Below are 17,689 nucleotides of genomic sequence, written 5' to 3' on the forward strand. Positions count from 1 at the left end.
ATATAGTTATACATGTTCTTCTTTCTTCATGTAACGATCATTACCCAAGAGAACTAGGGGAGTGCTGAGCGGTGATCACAATGCAAGGTATGTTTAAGAATATGGGCCGGCAAACTAAACTAGTTGTGGTGTAATTAACGTCCTAGATCATTTTTAAAATGACCTTTTACAACTTGACGATTAATTAAAAGTGAAAAGTGTATTTTATCTAATCGTTTTCAAGTGTGTTTATAACATAGTGAATGTTCAGTTAATATATATAGTATAAGGACTACGCATTCACTACCAAATTTTTCAATTGATGGAAACTCATTTGTTTCTACGATTTTTCCTATATACATTTACTAGAAGAAAATACAACATATCTTCTTGTAGAAAATGAAACTTGGTTAGTTGGTTGTCATAGTGAAAAGAGTTCGTTTGCGACTACAACTTTTATACATTGGACCAAAATATTATGTAGCAAAACGTACAACTTGTTAAAAGAGCTTTACATTTTGCACTTTGTCTCTACATTTTCTCTACTCATTCCTTTTTTCCTTTTCATCTTTTCTCTTATCTCTTCATTGATCACTCGTTTCTTTTTTTTTTGACGTCATTACTCGTTTCGATTATACGAAACCTCTTTTTCAGAAAGGGACCGCCAAAGATATCCTACTTGCAACATTATTATAACACACTGCTTCGAGTGGGGCAAAACCCTCCACCGCGAATTAATCATAAGATAATTTTCTGTAATAACCAAAAAAGGAAAATAATAAAAGGACGTTTATGCATGAATCCATCACGAAGACGACCTTTTCCTATACCAAACCATTATGTATACTCTTATCGTTCTTCGTCTTCTTTCTCCTTTTAAATTGGATCAAGTTACTTTTCCGGCTTTTTCTCGGAAAATGTGTTTCATGTAAACTTAATTGTGTGATATGATGTCACTTATATTGTCTAAGGATCTCTGGTTTTCTACTTTAAGAAAAAGAAAATCAGAGAACGTATTATGTCAATTCTACATATAAAACCATATTCTCCATCCATTTGAATATAAATTGTTGTTTTAGAAAATTTCGCATTAAAATTGAACGTCATATGTAATTAGTTTTCATCACAAATGCTTAGTAAAAAATGAGACAGAAGAATCTCAAGAGTCACTTGTTTGTTCATATAGTGGCATGGTTATCACGTATATAGAGTTCTAATTACTTGGAATACGGAAACATATATTTCATCCATTTTATGTTATTTGTGGTTCTAAGTTTTTTCACGCAGATTAAAAATCATCAAATTTTATATTTTACCCTTATTAATATATTATTTTATTTAATTATGTTAATTAAGGAGATAAAAGAATATGAATAAAATAAAAAAATTAGCAATTAGATATATTGAAAAAATAAAACAACACTGAAGCAAATTGTAAATTCTAGAACACCAATTAAAGTATAGGATAAATTAGTTGGATAATGCTCAATCATCTATGTCATTGAGTACAGTTGTTCGCATCATGGATACGGTATTAACCAACGTCTTGAATGGTCCTAATTCACTTCATGGAGCCTTTAAATGTTAATGCTATACAATTGTAAATCAGGTATGCCGCTCACTCACGCCAATAATACTATTGCAAGTAGCAAAAGCTATACACAAGATTCTCGATCCTCTTTTTGCTCTAATCATGCAGAATACTCTCTTTAAATAACCGTACGGTACAAAACTTAGGAAAAAAATACTCCAGAATGAATACTACAGTATAGGGGTAAAGTATATTAGTCAGAACAAGCGCATGGTGGCACAGTGAAATATTGCCACCTAGAGCTACGGGTACGTCTTGTTAGTTTTTTGGTACGCATATTAAAGCACGTCTTGTTAGTTGTTAAATCCTTGGGTTATATTCCAGGCAAACACACTGTGTGTGATGAACAATTTGTTCTTTTTGTAAAAGATGATGAACCATTTGTTCACATGAGCATATGAGCTTTGTTTACAGGATGTTTCAACCGTGATGAGTTCGCCGACAACTCACTCTCCAAAATTAGTCAAATGGTTACTAGTTTTCCAGGCTATTTTTAAGGTTTATAGTATATGTTATCGTTAACTAAATGAAGTTCAAATGTTTGATTTTTTCCTTTAATTAATCAATGGCAATAATAGAAATAAAACGTGGAAGAAATGATAAGGACAGGAAAGAAAAAGCAAGAACATTAGTGGTGTAGGAATCTGATTCCTTGTCGATTAATTGCACCGTCCCCCCCCCCCCCCCCCCCCCAGCTTTTCCTCTCTTAAGCTTTTTCAATCTGTGCAAAAAGCTTACTCCTTAATCTTTTTGTTCCTGTAATTTCAATTACACACATACACCTCATACGTGCAGATACATCCATATCTACACATTCCAGTTGGAACCAGTCCAACTAGTGCTAAAAAGTTCCGCAAACAATAGTGTGTGTGGTTTTATTTGGTTTTACTTCTCTTCCACATGATATTTAAGGGACTTCATACTTCATTCGACTCAACATTTACTAGTCTTTTTTTTTTGCTAAAAGATTTACTAACATTTACTAGTCTTTCGCTTGGTTTTGTGTTCAATCTAATTTCATCTTACAGTTGGAGATAGAATGTCTTGATTATATATACACTAAAAATTATAAATAAAAACTTCACCACTCCTACCAATCTCTCACTTAGAATTTGGAACGTGATAAGAAGTTAACTAATCCAAAAGTTCAGTCTTCTCCTCAGCGTCAAGTTGTGAATTGACATAAACAGTACATGGCCCGCTTCTGGAGAAGCTAAGCGTTCTGCTCAGCTCGTTCTGCCAAAAATGGTTCTTCAAGGCTTTAAGCTTCGCGTTGAGAAGCAAGGATCCGACAGCAACTCTTGCATCGATGTCTTTCCCTCTAACAGACTCACCACTTGAGCAGTGAGCCAGCAGCTGCTTTGACTAGGGTCAAATTTCTAATAAAACATATTTACATGGGTCAATAAGCTAATTTGTAGTATATTTTTAGATATCTTTTTCAAAACTAGCTACTAGATAACAATAACAAACTATAATAGGGAAATTTGATTGTTTTTTCCTAAAAAGTTATATTTGATTTAACTAATCCAATTTCCACTTAATTGTTTACTCCTTTTACAAAAAAAACTTTAACAATGTTATAGAAACAATATATGTTAAGTTTACCATAGTAAATTTCTTAAATTTTTTATATGCGATAAGGAAAAGAAATTTGGGCTACAAATGCTAGGAACAAATATGGTAGAAAATCAATATTTCATCTATCTTATTAAAACAGAAACATTACAACTTCTTCTAGGTGGATTTTAAAGTTGGACCTTATGTAATTAATGCTATATTAATCTACTTATTATTAGACATGCATTTTTATAAATAATTAATATCAACCATTACCATAGTTTTTTACTTCTTACCTTATTATTATATCCACTACGCATGTTTCCTTATATTGCATATATTTTACTATAAGCTAGATACATCCACTAGCATATTATACTATAAGATAGATTATTTATAATACATCTACTAACATATAATACTATCCGACAGATTATTAATAATACAATATATTATATGTATTCATTAACTTGTATCTATCAATATTAGCAATACTATGAAGACGACTAACTCTATACTTTGAACCTATAAACCATGATATATTAATTTATAACAAAAATGACATTAATGTTACAAATTAGTTTTTATAAAAATTATTTATAGCATCAATTTATATATAAGATAAATTTAATCAAGACCCAAATTTTTTTTTTCCTGTTTAGAAAAAAGAAACCTAAGAATATATACCATTAAGTTAGCCAAAAATCTTCCGAATAAATAGTAAATTTCACCAACCCAACAAAATGAATTAAAAATATAACAAAAGATATTATGTTTGAAATTTAGCTCACTGGATCGGGTATAAATCTGTTCATTTCAGGTATGAGTTTTTCGAGTTCTCAACATTTGGATCTAAGTAGGTATTTGAAATTTTTTATCCGGGTCGATTTTTTTTGGTTCCGGATCATTCTAACTTTTTATATTATAAAATTTAAATAATATACAAAATGTATATAAAATATGTGAATCAAAAGATAAATCCGCGCAGGCGCGCGGATCATGATCTAGTAACTATTAAATTACATAAATAGAATATATCGATTTAAAGATACCAATCACAAAGTTGTTTAAAATTTTAGTTTTAGCAAGATTTTTTCAATACTATATTTAATGTTAATTCTGTAGATTTTAAAATTTAGTGTTATTCAGTAATTAATGTTAAATATTCAATTAAATTTTATATTATTAATTATATTTATGTTGGTTCTTGGATTAATAATTTGAATATAAAAATTGAAATATTGTGTTATTCATTTTTATAGATTAGTTACAATTCATTTTCGCTTGATTAAAAAAAATTGGATCAAATATTATAACAAAAAAAATAACATCTAAGTTATCACTTCATTGTTCTCTCCTTTGATATGAATGCCAAATTTCTCTCCTTAATTTGATCGAAAAAATGTTCTGTAATTTGAATGATCCAGTTGACTAAAACCAATTTCTTCTTAACCTTTTACGGTGATCTTTTCCACAAAGTACCGCACCAAAATATCTCTTTAAGCATGTTATTCAGTGGAGTGTGATTTCTCACTTTTAGTTTTCTTTATCCAAACAGAGTCAAAGATCAAACTGCCAGAATACAATAGACAACTGCAGTATTTTAAGGATTTTTATCTTTATCTAATTTTCATCTTACAGTTTGGAGATATAATTTATTGATTATATATACACTTAAAGACACAGAGAATAAAAGCTTCACAACTCCTAAGAATCTCTCACTTATAAATTGGAACGTAATAAGAAGTTTAATTAATCCAAAAGTCCAGTCTTTTCCTCAGCATCAAGTTGTGACTTGACAGAGGCAGTATTAGGCCCGCTTGTAGTAGAGAAGCTAAGCGTTCTGCTAAACTCGTTCTGCCAAAAATGGTTCCTCAATGCTTTGAGCTTCGGGTTAACCGTCGAGAAGCTAGGATCCGACAGCAACTCTTGCATCTCTGTCTTTCCCTCCAACAGACTCACCACTTGGGACATCGTAGGCCTTAGCGTCGGTGACGCGTTGGTGCACATCAACGCCACGTTCAACATCAGCATGGCTTCTTCTTCTGAGTAATCGGAGGCTAACGTCGGATCAACCATCTCTAGCAAGCATCCCTTCTCTTGCAAAACGTATGCCTGCACGTATGTTACATTGGTCATTTCATAGAGTTTTACACTTATTAAGTGGATGAAAGAGATGAGAATGTTTTTACCCAATCAAGAAGGTAAACGAAGTCCTCGCTTGGCCTAAAGTTTGTGTTACTCTTTCCACTTACGATCTCGAGTGCAACGACGCCAAAGCTATAAACATCTGCTTTCTCAGTCAAGTAACCACGCATGGCGTATTCTGGAGCCATGTAACCTCTGCAAGGCAAACATGCAAAATATCAAAAAAAAAAAATAAAAAAAAATGTATTCTTAAGAGAGAGACTTACACAGTTCCTGCAATGCGAGTGCTGATGTGAGTGTTTCCATCATCGTTCAGCTTTGCCAAACCAAAGTCGGAGATCTTGGCGTTGAGATCCTTATCGAGCAACACGTTGCTCGCCTTAATATCTCTGTGTACAATCTTTATCCTAGACTCTTCGTGGAGAAACGTAAGTCCTTTAGCTATCCCCAAACAAATCTTCTTCCTCGTTGACCAGTCTAGTTTCAGCCTAGCATTCACATCCTTTCCTGCAAAAAACAAATAACCCTTAATAATTTAGAGCATTCATGGTTCAGTTGCAAACTCTCAGGATAATAAAAATTAAAACGTACCAAAGAGGGCACGAGATAGACAGTTGTTCTCCAAATACTCATACACCAATATCAATTGGTTTCCTTCGACACAACAACCGTATAGCTTCACAAGATTCGGATGTTGTAGAGCTGAGATCATTCCTACTTCGTTTACAAACTCGCGGTTTCCCTGCCTTGATTTTGCAGATAATTGTTTGACTGCAATCAGTTTTCCTTCTGACAATACACCCTGCACCAAGAAATGTGACCATCTTCTAGTTTTTCTACTGTAAAAAGGATTCATAAGAAAGTTGACAGAACACAAAGTGGACTTACCTTGTAAACAGAGCCAAATCCACCTTCACCAATCTTCAAGGTTGCATCAAAATTATCAGTGGCGGCTTTTATCTGCCGTAGAGTGAAACTTCCAGTTTGTAGATCTAAATTCCTTAGCTCTGTTCAGTCAAAAGACAAACCAAAATGAAAGTAGTCTTCAGCCAACATAAATAGAATCTGAAAACATGATAAGAACACTAAAGTTTATAATACCTTTGTCAATAGCATTTTTGTCACTTCTTTTCTTCAAGAATATACCAAATATGAGCAATAAAAGAAGTGCTGCTGCAACAGGTATCCCTGCTTTTAGTATGATCTCTTTCTTGTCATGATACACCGGAGGTTTGAAATCTGACACAAGCAACTATGAGATTCCATGATCCATTTTCAAATATGAAAGTAATAAGAAAAAAAAAAACTTACTTGGTTCCACTGATATAGCTGATATCATAGGACCATAAACTCCTCTAATGGGAATGCCTGTTGTCCCTTTCCCAGCCCACCTCAACCCAATCTTCACATTGTTCTCTGTCACATTCACCAGGAACGATTTTATGACCGGCTTACCGGATCCACCAGCTGCTTCTTGGATATTGAAGTTCTTAATCACTAACTTATCCTGTATTCAGAGAAATGAGTAAGTAAGAATACTACTACTATATGTTATGGTTTTACATTTTTTTTTCCTATAGACATACCTGAACATAGATATCGAACAAGCGTTTGCCGAGGCTGTAAAGTGTCTTGTCATCGGTAAAGATGATCTCAGCGAAGTGGAGGTGGAGAGTGTAGTTACCGTTTCCAAGGCATAGTCCATAGTAAGTTAACGAGGAAGGAGAAACTCGAGCCGTCCTGTAAAGCCCGGAGGTGAGAGAGGAAGAAGCGTTAACTGATAATCTGGATGTGTTCTGTACGATGTAATCATCAGCATCATCATCGTTGTCCATGAAGTTCCCGGTGCTGCTATACGCCCAGTGATTGACAGCGAAGAACATTGAAGGACCTTTGGAGTTTTGGTCAGCTTCGTATGTCGTTCCTTTGTCCACTTTAACTTCACTTCCTCCACAGTTTATGTATAACTTATACTTATCTACAAATTAAGTTTAATCAAGAACATAGACCTGATCACCATTTATTTCAACTGTTAAAAACGTTGTTGCTTACGATCTCTCTTAGGAAGACGACAAGGGATGTGGTGAAGGTAACAGGATGATTCCTTGCGTCTGAAACATCAAACAGAGAGATTGTTTATCTGTCAGTTCACTAAACATGATTAAAAATGCAATACAGAGAGAGAGATTGGTTTCTTACGATTTATTCCCCATGGAGAAGCTTTCCACCCAATTCCTAGGAAATGAAGCAAAAACATTTGTTATTTCTTCAAACGAATGAAACAAAAGTATTCTGAAATATATATAAGAGTACACTTACGAGGTAACATCGCTGCATTTACTCCCGGTAATTGAACTTGCATCGGTAAAGTTGTTGTAAGAAACATCACTGCACACATATCAAGAAGAACATATACAGTTTTTTTTTTAAATTTGTGCTAAGTGGTAAAAACTGAAATTTTAGCTTGGGGATTAAGTAACGTACACGTTTTTGTTTTTATTAACGAAGTAGCTTGGAATAGCTCCTGTCAGCTTGTTTCCTGTCAAATAACTGAAAGAGAAGATTTATTTAGAAAACGCTTTCATGATTTAGGAAGAATACTCTCATAGCTGAGGTCACTTACATGAAATCTGCTTTCTTCATATTTTCAAACGTTGAGGGAATCTCACCGGTTAGTAGATTGAAGCTGAGGTCACTACATAGTAAACAGACAGAAGTTCAGTCTCATGGGAACATAGATAATATTAGAGGTCAATGTATGAACATGACTTACAGTGTTTTAAGCTTCTTCAGCTGCCCGATATACTTTGGAATTGGGCCATTTAAATTGCATTTTCTCAATATTCTGCATTGGAGGTTGAATAAAAAATACTTATACTACGTAGAGAACACAAACGTTGTATTGTTTTTTTAACTCACAGTGTCTTGATAGAGGCCAAGTTATTCAATGGAGGGAAAGGAGACGGTTTGCCTCCTAAATCACCAATCCTCCTGTCAATCACAACACACCAAGGAAGAAAAACTATGATGATTAATGTTTCACGAGGAAACCAATTTGAAAAGAAGTTGGTTTTGTCAATGGCTTTACAGATCGGTCAAGCTGGTTAAGGATGAAATACTAGAAGGTATCGGACCATCCAAACCTGAACCATGCAACTGCCTGCAAAAAAAAGAGAAAAAACTTGTTTGGTTTTGTATGTATTTTCTTGAGGGCATGCAAGTGTTTATGGAGAAAGAAGTAAACTCTTACAGTTTCATTATACTTGTCCAATTGCCGATGAAATCTGGTATCCGGCCAGTGAAGTTATTATCACTTATCCTCCTAGGATCACACAAATACAATAAATTTAAGACATGGTTAAAGATTATCTATCAAGGACTAAGTTTGTTACTTGTTATTTTGTCATATCAACCATGTTAATAAGACTAAGTTCTCTTACATATCAGTCAAGTTCTGGAGCAGTGCAAGTTCTTCAGGCAATGAGCCAGTGAAAGCATTTGAAGGAAGATGACTGATGCAAAAATCAGAGAAGATGATAAGATATTAGCCTATATTGCAGCTGGTTATCAATTCTAAGGTTGTTCTGACGATAACTATAGATATCTAGGAACAACCAAATAATAAGATGGAGGGAGAGAGAAAAAGAAACTTTACAGTCTCTCCAAATGAATCATCCTTTTAATCTCAGGAGGGATTTGTCCTGAAAACAGATTTCCTTCGAGGCTCCTGCATAATTTCAAATACATAGATCATTCTGAAACACTCTAGAATCATAAAGGAAGCATATGAACAGAAAACTTTCAGGGCTAGGTTCTAAATTCTAATACTGACTCAGAACAAGTGTAAAAGGTGTAACAACGTACAAGTTTCTGAGCGTAGTAAGGCGAGTTAGGACTTTGGGGAATGGACCAGACAATCTGTTTCCCATGAAAGATCTGTGTATTGCAACATCGTCAAGCCCACAAAGACAACAACAGTTATTACAAAACTAAAGAAAATGGTTTATATTTTAAATATCATTAGATCATCTTAAAGCAATAATATAGAGTATAGTAACTTACAAATCTTCTAAGCGCATAGAAGCCCATTCCTTTGGAATGGAACCAGTCAGATAGTTACGGCTAAGGTCTCTGAAACCAAATTTTTTGTGTTAATTGAACCATTTCTATCACTAAGACTGTAAGAATCTATGAAAATTCTGAAGACTTTGTTTTGCGTTGATGACTTACAAAACTTTGAGGTGACGAAGCTTGGAGAACTCAGGAGGGACGATGCCTGTTAGGTTCTGCGACTTCAGAGCTCTGCGAAACAGAGCACAATAAACCGGATATGAGGTTAAACCGGATACATAATTTCTATTTACCTACAGTTAACCATAAATAACCTATAGTTGGCTTTAACAACTGATAATGGGAAGCTCTTCTGTGAGTAAGTAAGTTTGGGGCAAAAGAGAAATTTCCTCAAAAACTTTTTTGGGGCAAATCTTTTACATATTAAAGCGTAAGTTAAAATAAAGATGATAAAATATTTTTATATATAAATCGTGTTATTTTAATATTTGAGTGTTTTCTATTTTATTTTTTAGTCATGATATGATTTACATCTAATTAAAAACGCAGCAATTGTTTCATCTACTTAAACAAACAGTACAAATAAATTTTAGTTTCATTTCAACATAATGACAAAATCGCATTCTGAATACTCTCATAGATCGCAGACACTCTGAGTAACTTTATTTTGTAATAACATACACTTATGACTTTTACTAATTATAAGATAACAATTAAAAACATATGTTTAAAGAGATTCCTGAGGCGACACAAAAAAAATTATAATTAAAGTGACTTTTGGAGGTATATTCATTGAATTGTTGGAATGTTTTTGTCTTTGACGATTTATTAAGAAAGTCGGCACAAATCTCTTGGTTACGATAAAAACAAAGCTCAAAGTAAACGCGTTAATCTATTTTGAATCTTAGCCTATAGTCAACGGTTCAGTCAACGATCAGCTGCCATGTACAGCTTGGCAAATAAACTTGTCGTCACAAAGAGACAAACCAAACTAATAAGCTTTCTAATAATAAATCTTCCGTAGTTTCACAAGTATTTTGTACATCCACCAAACTCTTATTGATTAGCTCTCTTAATCATCCTAAAAACGATATGATTCTAATCCTGTTTTCTTACAAAAACTTGGACTTTAATTTAGTAAGTTGGTAGAACATGGTATATATAGTTAGCGGTTATCACTAAAGCGCGTCCGTCGTGTAGTTAATGAAAACATAATTAAATCTACGACCTTCTACTCACCAAGAAAGTAACTAGTGCGTTCTGTGACCATAAACATTGTGATTTGTGACTACTCTTTTTAGCTTTTGGTTTCCTTATTTTTTGCTTTAAAAAGTAAAAAAATTAAAAATAAATCTACTGATGCAATTCCTAAATACTATTCCATGAGAAAGTAATTTTAACCGTGGCATATTCAAACTCCCTTGTTTATTTACTGATGATCAATACCAAAGACAAAGTACATGATTTGAGACCGACATCATTATTAGACTAAATATACGTTTGAATATTCCAAAAAATGGGTAAAAAATACAGAAGATAAGGTGGAGGAGGAAGAAAAAGCCTTACATTCTGATGACATGGCAAGATGAGTTCAGAGGAAGAAAGGAGCAATCGCAAGTGATATTACTCTCAAACTCTTTGGATGTGTAAATGGTAACAACCCAGTTGCCTTGACCACTACATGGATCTTTGTTGAAGTCCCAGTCTTTCTTCCCTAGCTTCTTCCCTATCTCCTTCAGTGCTCTCACTTTCCATTTTCAATTTACAAAAAGAAAACATTACGAAAGTGCTCTGGTTTTTAAATTTCAAGAAGTATGAAGAAGGCGATAGAGATGCATACAAAGAAACGTACAAACAAGAAGTGAGAGACAAAGTATTAATCTCAGTTGGAAACTGTTAAAGAGATGAAAGAAGAGAGCTTAGAAGTGGTTTAAGATTACCTTCAGCCTCGTGGAGTTTATTGTTGTCAGAAAATCCAAGACGCCCATGGAAAATCAGTGTGAAGAGGAGGATGATGAAATATTTGCTAAGCCAAGAAATCATCCCTTTCAAATGGAAAAGAATGAATAAAATATTGTATCACTTCTCGGATAAAGCGTGTAAGAGATATGGAGAGAAAGACATATGGTGAATTAGGAAGTAGGTAATGGTAATGAGAGCTTATGGGGCCACTTCAGTCGTCGAGATTTAAATATAGACGCAGTACTTTGTGATGTTTATTTTATATAAAGCTTATTTAATAATTTAACAAAATGTTGACCGAATAATTAGAAAATATATCAGCTTATTAAATAGTATATACTACTAAATTAGAAGTAGTAATGGTACAAATTACTATTGAATTTATATTTCACCTTTAGAATGTGTATATCAATGGAGGGAATTGTTTGCCTCCTAAATCGCTATGTCAATCACAACCCATCGGAGAAAACATTTTGGTCCTGGTTGTATATCACTTATAAGTTATAACTAGATTATGATCCGCCCTTTGGAAGCGTGGAATATTTTACGATGAATTTTTTACTAATAACTTAATAAATATTTTGGTAACTTTTAAAGAGTGTATTTAAAATATTTTTGCATTTAAATCAATGTTTCTAAATTCAACCCGATTGTGATTATACCGGTTAATCCAGAGATCTGACAATTCAATTTAAGTTTTTAAAATATTCATATTAACAAAAATCACTAAAATTCGAGACTAACCGATTGAACTGATGGATGACCAATATGTAATCTAATTTGATTTAAATTTTAATAGTTTCATAATTTGTAATCTTATAATCCAAAATTTAAGGTTCATTATTTTGCAATTTATGAAATTATGATGTTTCTACAAAATTTTAAAGAAAATGATAGATATAAAATATTAAGATTAATTATTGTATTGTTTGGAAACATTGATAGTAGTATAAAATATATTGTTTGGAAACATTAATAGTAGTAAGAAATAAATATATTGTTTCGAAACATGGATAGTAGTATAAAGAAAGAAATATTAATGATTTAACGTAGGTTTAACTATAAAGTATAAATGTATATTTAATTTAAAAACTTACAAAATAAATGTTAGGTCCAACAAAATGTTTCTGTTTTAATAAGATAGATGAAGGAGAAAATTCTCTTTCTTTTATTTACTTTGAAATTTTACATGGGTAAAAAAAAATTCTATCTAATTCCTCGTGTTACAAGAAAGTAAAATACAAATACAATTTAACTCTTATTCAAACAATTTACTCTACCCTTTCTCTCTCGTTTTTTTCCTTTTGTTTTCTTCTTATTTATTCTATATTTTCCAATCAAACTCTGCAATGACAAACCATGAAATGTATATAAATCTACAAAATGTTGAAATCTTTATGTAAAGAAAAATAAAAAGACAAAAAGGCAAAAAATAAAAGAATAAAAAATCTTGATGTAAAGTAAAAATAACAGATGTATCTATACTATTATATGGGAAGATAGCAAATACAAAAAAAAAAAAAAGAAGATAGCAAATACTATAATTATGAAATCTGATTCTTCTATATATTCAGCTTTTTAACATTTTTATCTCAATACTAATTTTTTACTGGTTCACCGATCGATGATCAAACCTACCCACTATATATAATTTCAAAGAACAATTAGAAATCTCGGATCCGGGTTGAAAATGGAGAAATTGTCACACCCTATATATGCATGTCGGTTGTTTCATCGTATTTATGACAGTCGTTGAGATCATTTTTCAAAGTCCATGATTATTGATGCTACTGGTCTGCTTATATTAGTCCAAAGGCATGTGTTACTAAGTTATAGATGTTGTGTACCCAACTACCCATTCCTTTTTGTTTCCCTTACGAGAGAGAGGATTAACAGATTACTGTTAAAGTATTCATCGCCCATAGGCCATAGTTGTCTTTCAGCTGTAGTCTTTTAGATTTTTCCTTTTCTTTGCCACATGTTTTAATTGTTTCGTTAGCAGCTTCTTAAACAGGCAAGCAATACTGGCAATAAAAATATAATAGTGATAACAAAACAAGATTTAATTAAATTATTCACATGTTACACTAAGTGAAAAAATCCGACTTTCTGCCCGAGATTTGTAGTATATGTTTTCGTTTAAGGTTTGTTCGATGTCGAAAATGTATTTTCTTTTGTGTTGGAAATTCAAACCCTATACAAAGTAATTTTTGTATGTTTAGCAGATACATCTAACAAATTCTAAAATGTTTAGCCCGCAAACAGTAGAAAGTGGGGTTCCAATTTTATATACGGGATACCTTTCTCCTGGTCCCGAGTGATTACATGTAATTATATGCAGCGGATAACTGAGTCTCATCTTGATTTTGGTTTCAAATATCAGATACACATTGCATTATTGGCTTCGCTTTCACTTTGACAGGGGCCCACACACTTTTATGAAAAGAGAGGTATTCGCAAACATATAAAGACTATGCAAAGGACAAAAATAAAAAGTTTTAAAGTACTTTACTGCCTTTTTTTGTTTGTTGTATTGTTGAGTTGCGGAACAACTGGACGATTAAGATTGATAGCTAGAGACAACCGAAACTTCTCCAAGGTTTTTATGATCTGGTATGAAGTGAAAATATGATAAACCAGAATAAGCGATTCGTATGCAGACGCACAGTTTCATCTCGTTTTCTCTCTTGAGAATATCAACCTCTAGGCTAGCTCTAGACAGTTTTAACTTCCCATAAAATCGATACATAAAAGGTCTAAATTGTTTCATATACTTGGTGAAACGATAGATTAAAATACCAAAATGAGACTGGTAGGTACATTGCCAAAACCTTTTATTTTCAACTGTTATTTTTGGATAAGAGTACCCATCAACAACAAAAGGAAGAAGAAAACCATAGTATCTTGTATTATTTGCATGCATATATATTTATATTGTTAATGATCATGTTCTGTGATCTAGTGTTTGTATGGTGTTCACTTAACGTGGCTTCCGATGCGTACAACAATTCCGTCAATGTCTCGAACGTATCCAACCTTCTGGCCCCACTCCTTGTCCTCCGGCTCGCTCACTGCCACCGCACCATTCTCCACAGCCCTCTACACAATGCATCATCTCACTCGTATCAACACAAATCGAAGATGTCGGTCATAAACACAATATATATAACAGTTATCGAGACGAGTATAATTAATTGAGTAACCTTGAAGGCCGCGTCAACATCAAGGTAACAGAAACAGACTTCAAGGGGTGCTCTCTCACGTTCTGAACACGTAGACTGAACTTTACCGGTTAGGTCATCCGTCTCATGCTGGTGAAGCGGTGTGAATGCTATCGTTGTTTGCCCGCTCTCTAGCTCTCCCCACCTGTGTATATATATGTACGTTATATGTATAAGTTTAACCTTGATGATATTTTTTTTTCTTTGGCCCACAATTTATATATAATAAAGGTTACACAATTACACACTCGAGAAGACATAGATCTGCACAAGAAAACGTAACAGAATAGAATATAAAAAAGTAACCTGTGGGACTCGTCAAGACGACGAACGTTGTAACCAAAGGCTCTCGAGTAGAATTCTACGGATTTCGCTACGTCCCTAACGTACACCACCGTGTAAGCATACGCTGGTTTAATGATACTCGACGCCATTCTTTTTCAATCCTTGTAGATTCTCCGACTCAGTTTAATCATATCATCATCAAAGCCTCAGGTCAATTTGCAAAACACATAAGAGATCTCTCTTTACGGCGAGCACAACACGTGGGCAAACTTCGTGTCTAGTCTTTTTGCTGCCACGTTGAGCATTTGTTGGGCCTATGATTACAAATGGGCCTTTAGCTTTAGTTTCGGCGGAGGTGACGTGGCGTTTTTCATTTTTTGTCTGAATCCTATCTTAAGTAAGGAAGCAATCTACCACCGTCGATTTGTTATAATCGACGTACTATATTTGTTACGAAGCTTTCACGCGGATCGCAATCTCTAACCATTGAAAGGAGATTGAATCTAACGGCTACTATCTGTTCTCTCTTTATATATATATAACTCAATCTCTCTATTCTTTCTCACCGTCAGAGCTGCAACTGAATTTACCTTTTTTTTTTTAAATACTTTGCGAGAAGATGTCAGGAAGAGGGAAAGGAGGAAAGGGATTGGGAAAGGGAGGAGCCAAGAGGCACAGGAAGGTGCTGAGGGATAACATCCAAGGTATCACCAAGCCTGCTATCCGTCGTCTTGCTCGCCGAGGTGGAGTCAAGCGTATAAGCGGTCTGATCTACGAGGAGACAAGAGGAGTCCTCAAGATCTTCCTCGAGAATGTCATCCGCGACGCCGTCACCTACACCGAGCACGCCAGGAGGAAAACCGTCACCGCCATGGATGTGGTCTATGCGTTGAAGAGGCAGGGACGCACTCTCTACGGTTTCGGCGGTTAAATTGAATCGACGGAGTTGGGGATTAGGGTTTGAAAATTTGGGGATCTGAAAATTTCTTTGTTTCTGATTTAGCTGAAGTAAATCCACGACTATTGTGTATCGTTTTATGCTATGTTGTTAGCCAACGTTATGTTAAATGAATCTTATCAAAACTTATGATGAGAATTTCTAATTAGAATGTTTTATATTGAAATCATCTTGTATAAATCCCAATCTGCAGGCGTTAATCAAACCTGCAAAATTAGTGTGCTCATCATGTATATACCAATTATAATGCACGTCCATCTTCAAATAAGGTTTAATGTTAAAATGATTACACTAGTAAAGAAACAAAACACTGAAGGTAGGATGAAACTTCCCGCTGCAAGCAATGGCACACTGGAAGAAGTCTGTGAAAATTAAAACAAATCTCCTTATTAAGGTGAAAATCTCTGAGCGAGGAAGAAGGTTTCTGAGCCCAGATTGGCAAGGGACTATGTAACCTATCTACTTCGGATCTTATTGGGCCTATAAAAAATATGACTATAGCAATATGGGTCTATAAGAATGTCCCGCGATTTGACAACATAACACGTTCGAAAACTAATTTTCTAATTTAAGAGTGAGTTTTGGTCTTGTCACAAATTTGATGCAATGAAAGAATACTATGTACTTTATGTTTCTACGAAATTGATACACGATTGATATCAAAACCCTGAAGCGTATGTTTTGTAAGGTTAAAATAAAACTAAAGTATTGAGTGAGATACTGTAATTTAAAGACCATATTGTTCTTATTTCATTACTGTATATTCTCTTTTTTTAGTAGTGAGTTAGTTGCATAACAGATAAAAGAATGTCAAGTATCGATCAACGTCTCAGCTAAAAAAAACCAACTTAAAATGTTTGAAATTGGAGATGGTGAACGTATATAGTTCATGCGCTGCATTTTTTTATATTCAGTTTTAGATAAAAGAATGATTAATTACATTAATTATCATACGTCTTCCATATCATCCGTCGTCCCAAAACACGAACGGATCAAACAAGCCGACGCCGTCACCATAACCGCCGCAAAAATAGGAGGCATGAACAAATCGAAACGCGATCTCCTTACCATGTGAGACGGCACGCAGACACTGTCCCCGGGAAAATCCATCGGAATCTTCACGAACCCATCTCCTCTGCCGCACGGAGACGACACCGTAGACACAAACGCCAACTCGGGAGCGAAAGAAGCGACGGCTACAGTGATCATGAGGAGCACCGTCCACGTCGTAGCCTGAACGATAACCGGCCAACGCGCCGAGACTCTCCTGAGAAACGGCTCCATCAGCGACGGAATGCGGTGATACATTCCGATGATCAGGATTCAAGAAGCTTTTGCTTGTTGTTGAGCTACCTCTCTCCACTTTGATATGAATGAGAAGCGCTGATTCTTGGCACGTGTATAGGTTAAACTAACTGCACTTCTTGTCTTAAAAAAACATGTAGTGATCTTGAATTACGTGCTTGCCCATTCTCTTTGAACTCTTCTCTTATTTCACCCTTCCTTTGCGGGTCTTCTCCTTCCTTCCCCTTTCTGACTCCCACGTTTTCTGTCTACCTCAACAGCAACATTATTTAATTGTCTTTTTTAAAAGTAAAATATTACCGGGTTGTGTTTTTATTTGGAACATACAACAACTTTCAGACACAATTTTTTAAACAACTGTTTTTGTAGTTTATTATTGCTATTTCTTCCATAATTCTTATCTCATATATCTATTGACCGGCATTATCATATATGTATTGATCGGCATTTGCCTTATTTGGAGTAGACTCAGAGTCAGGGTTGAGATTAAGTAAGGAGAAATTTAAATATGATAATGACAGTTTTATATGCTTTTTGTGGGTTCACCAAAACTCTTTCATTAGAGTTAATTTGTTGGAATTGTGTGAGCCCATGTCCAACTCTTTATTA

The 17,689-nt window shown here is 34.2% G+C and overlaps 4 protein-coding genes across 4 annotated transcripts; 1 reads left to right on the top strand and 3 right to left on the bottom strand.

Annotated features, from left to right (window-relative positions):
* Nucleotides 1-4,729: 4,729 nt before the first annotated feature.
* On the bottom strand, nucleotides 4,730-11,509 carry LOC108834356 (probable LRR receptor-like serine/threonine-protein kinase At1g07650). The gene is made up of 24 exons (XM_057005959.1): nucleotides 11,290-11,509; nucleotides 10,916-11,096; nucleotides 9,509-9,580; nucleotides 9,341-9,409; nucleotides 9,143-9,214; nucleotides 8,934-9,005; nucleotides 8,719-8,790; nucleotides 8,529-8,600; nucleotides 8,367-8,438; nucleotides 8,198-8,269; nucleotides 8,052-8,123; nucleotides 7,902-7,973; nucleotides 7,763-7,828; nucleotides 7,598-7,666; nucleotides 7,478-7,513; nucleotides 7,331-7,389; nucleotides 6,865-7,256; nucleotides 6,590-6,785; nucleotides 6,380-6,517; nucleotides 6,167-6,285; nucleotides 5,870-6,080; nucleotides 5,545-5,785; nucleotides 5,323-5,473; nucleotides 4,730-5,245 (listed from the first exon to the last, which is right to left on the bottom strand). Exons 1-24 carry the CDS (start codon nucleotides 11,390-11,392, stop codon nucleotides 4,883-4,885), a joined length of 3,042 nt encoding a protein of 1,013 aa, XP_056861939.1. The 5' UTR covers nucleotides 11,393-11,509; the 3' UTR covers nucleotides 4,730-4,882.
* A 2,618-nt stretch (nucleotides 11,510-14,127) lies between these two features.
* LOC108834357 (uncharacterized) lies at nucleotides 14,128-15,184 on the bottom strand. Its single transcript, XM_018607692.2, has 3 exons — nucleotides 14,839-15,184; nucleotides 14,515-14,677; nucleotides 14,128-14,410 (listed from the first exon to the last, which is right to left on the bottom strand). The coding sequence occupies exons 1-3, from the start codon at nucleotides 14,964-14,966 to the stop codon at nucleotides 14,288-14,290; spliced, it is 414 nt and encodes a 137-aa protein (XP_018463194.1). The 5' UTR covers nucleotides 14,967-15,184; the 3' UTR covers nucleotides 14,128-14,287.
* Nucleotides 15,185-15,364: 180 nt separating this feature from the next.
* Nucleotides 15,365-15,944, top strand: LOC108834354 (histone H4). The gene has a single exon (XM_018607689.2). It carries the CDS (start codon nucleotides 15,437-15,439, stop codon nucleotides 15,746-15,748), a length of 312 nt encoding a protein of 103 aa, XP_018463191.1. The 5' UTR covers nucleotides 15,365-15,436; the 3' UTR covers nucleotides 15,749-15,944.
* A 629-nt stretch (nucleotides 15,945-16,573) lies between these two features.
* On the bottom strand, nucleotides 16,574-17,251 carry LOC108834355 (uncharacterized). Its single transcript, XM_018607690.2, has one exon. It carries the CDS (start codon nucleotides 17,081-17,083, stop codon nucleotides 16,724-16,726), a length of 360 nt encoding a protein of 119 aa, XP_018463192.1. The 5' UTR covers nucleotides 17,084-17,251; the 3' UTR covers nucleotides 16,574-16,723.
* Nucleotides 17,252-17,689: the final 438 nt, after the last annotated feature.

Source organism: Raphanus sativus, chromosome 1 (genome assembly GCF_000801105.2).
Source record: "Raphanus sativus cultivar WK10039 chromosome 1, ASM80110v3, whole genome shotgun sequence".
In the NCBI taxonomy this organism is placed as follows: Eukaryota; Viridiplantae; Streptophyta; class Magnoliopsida; order Brassicales; family Brassicaceae; genus Raphanus; species Raphanus sativus.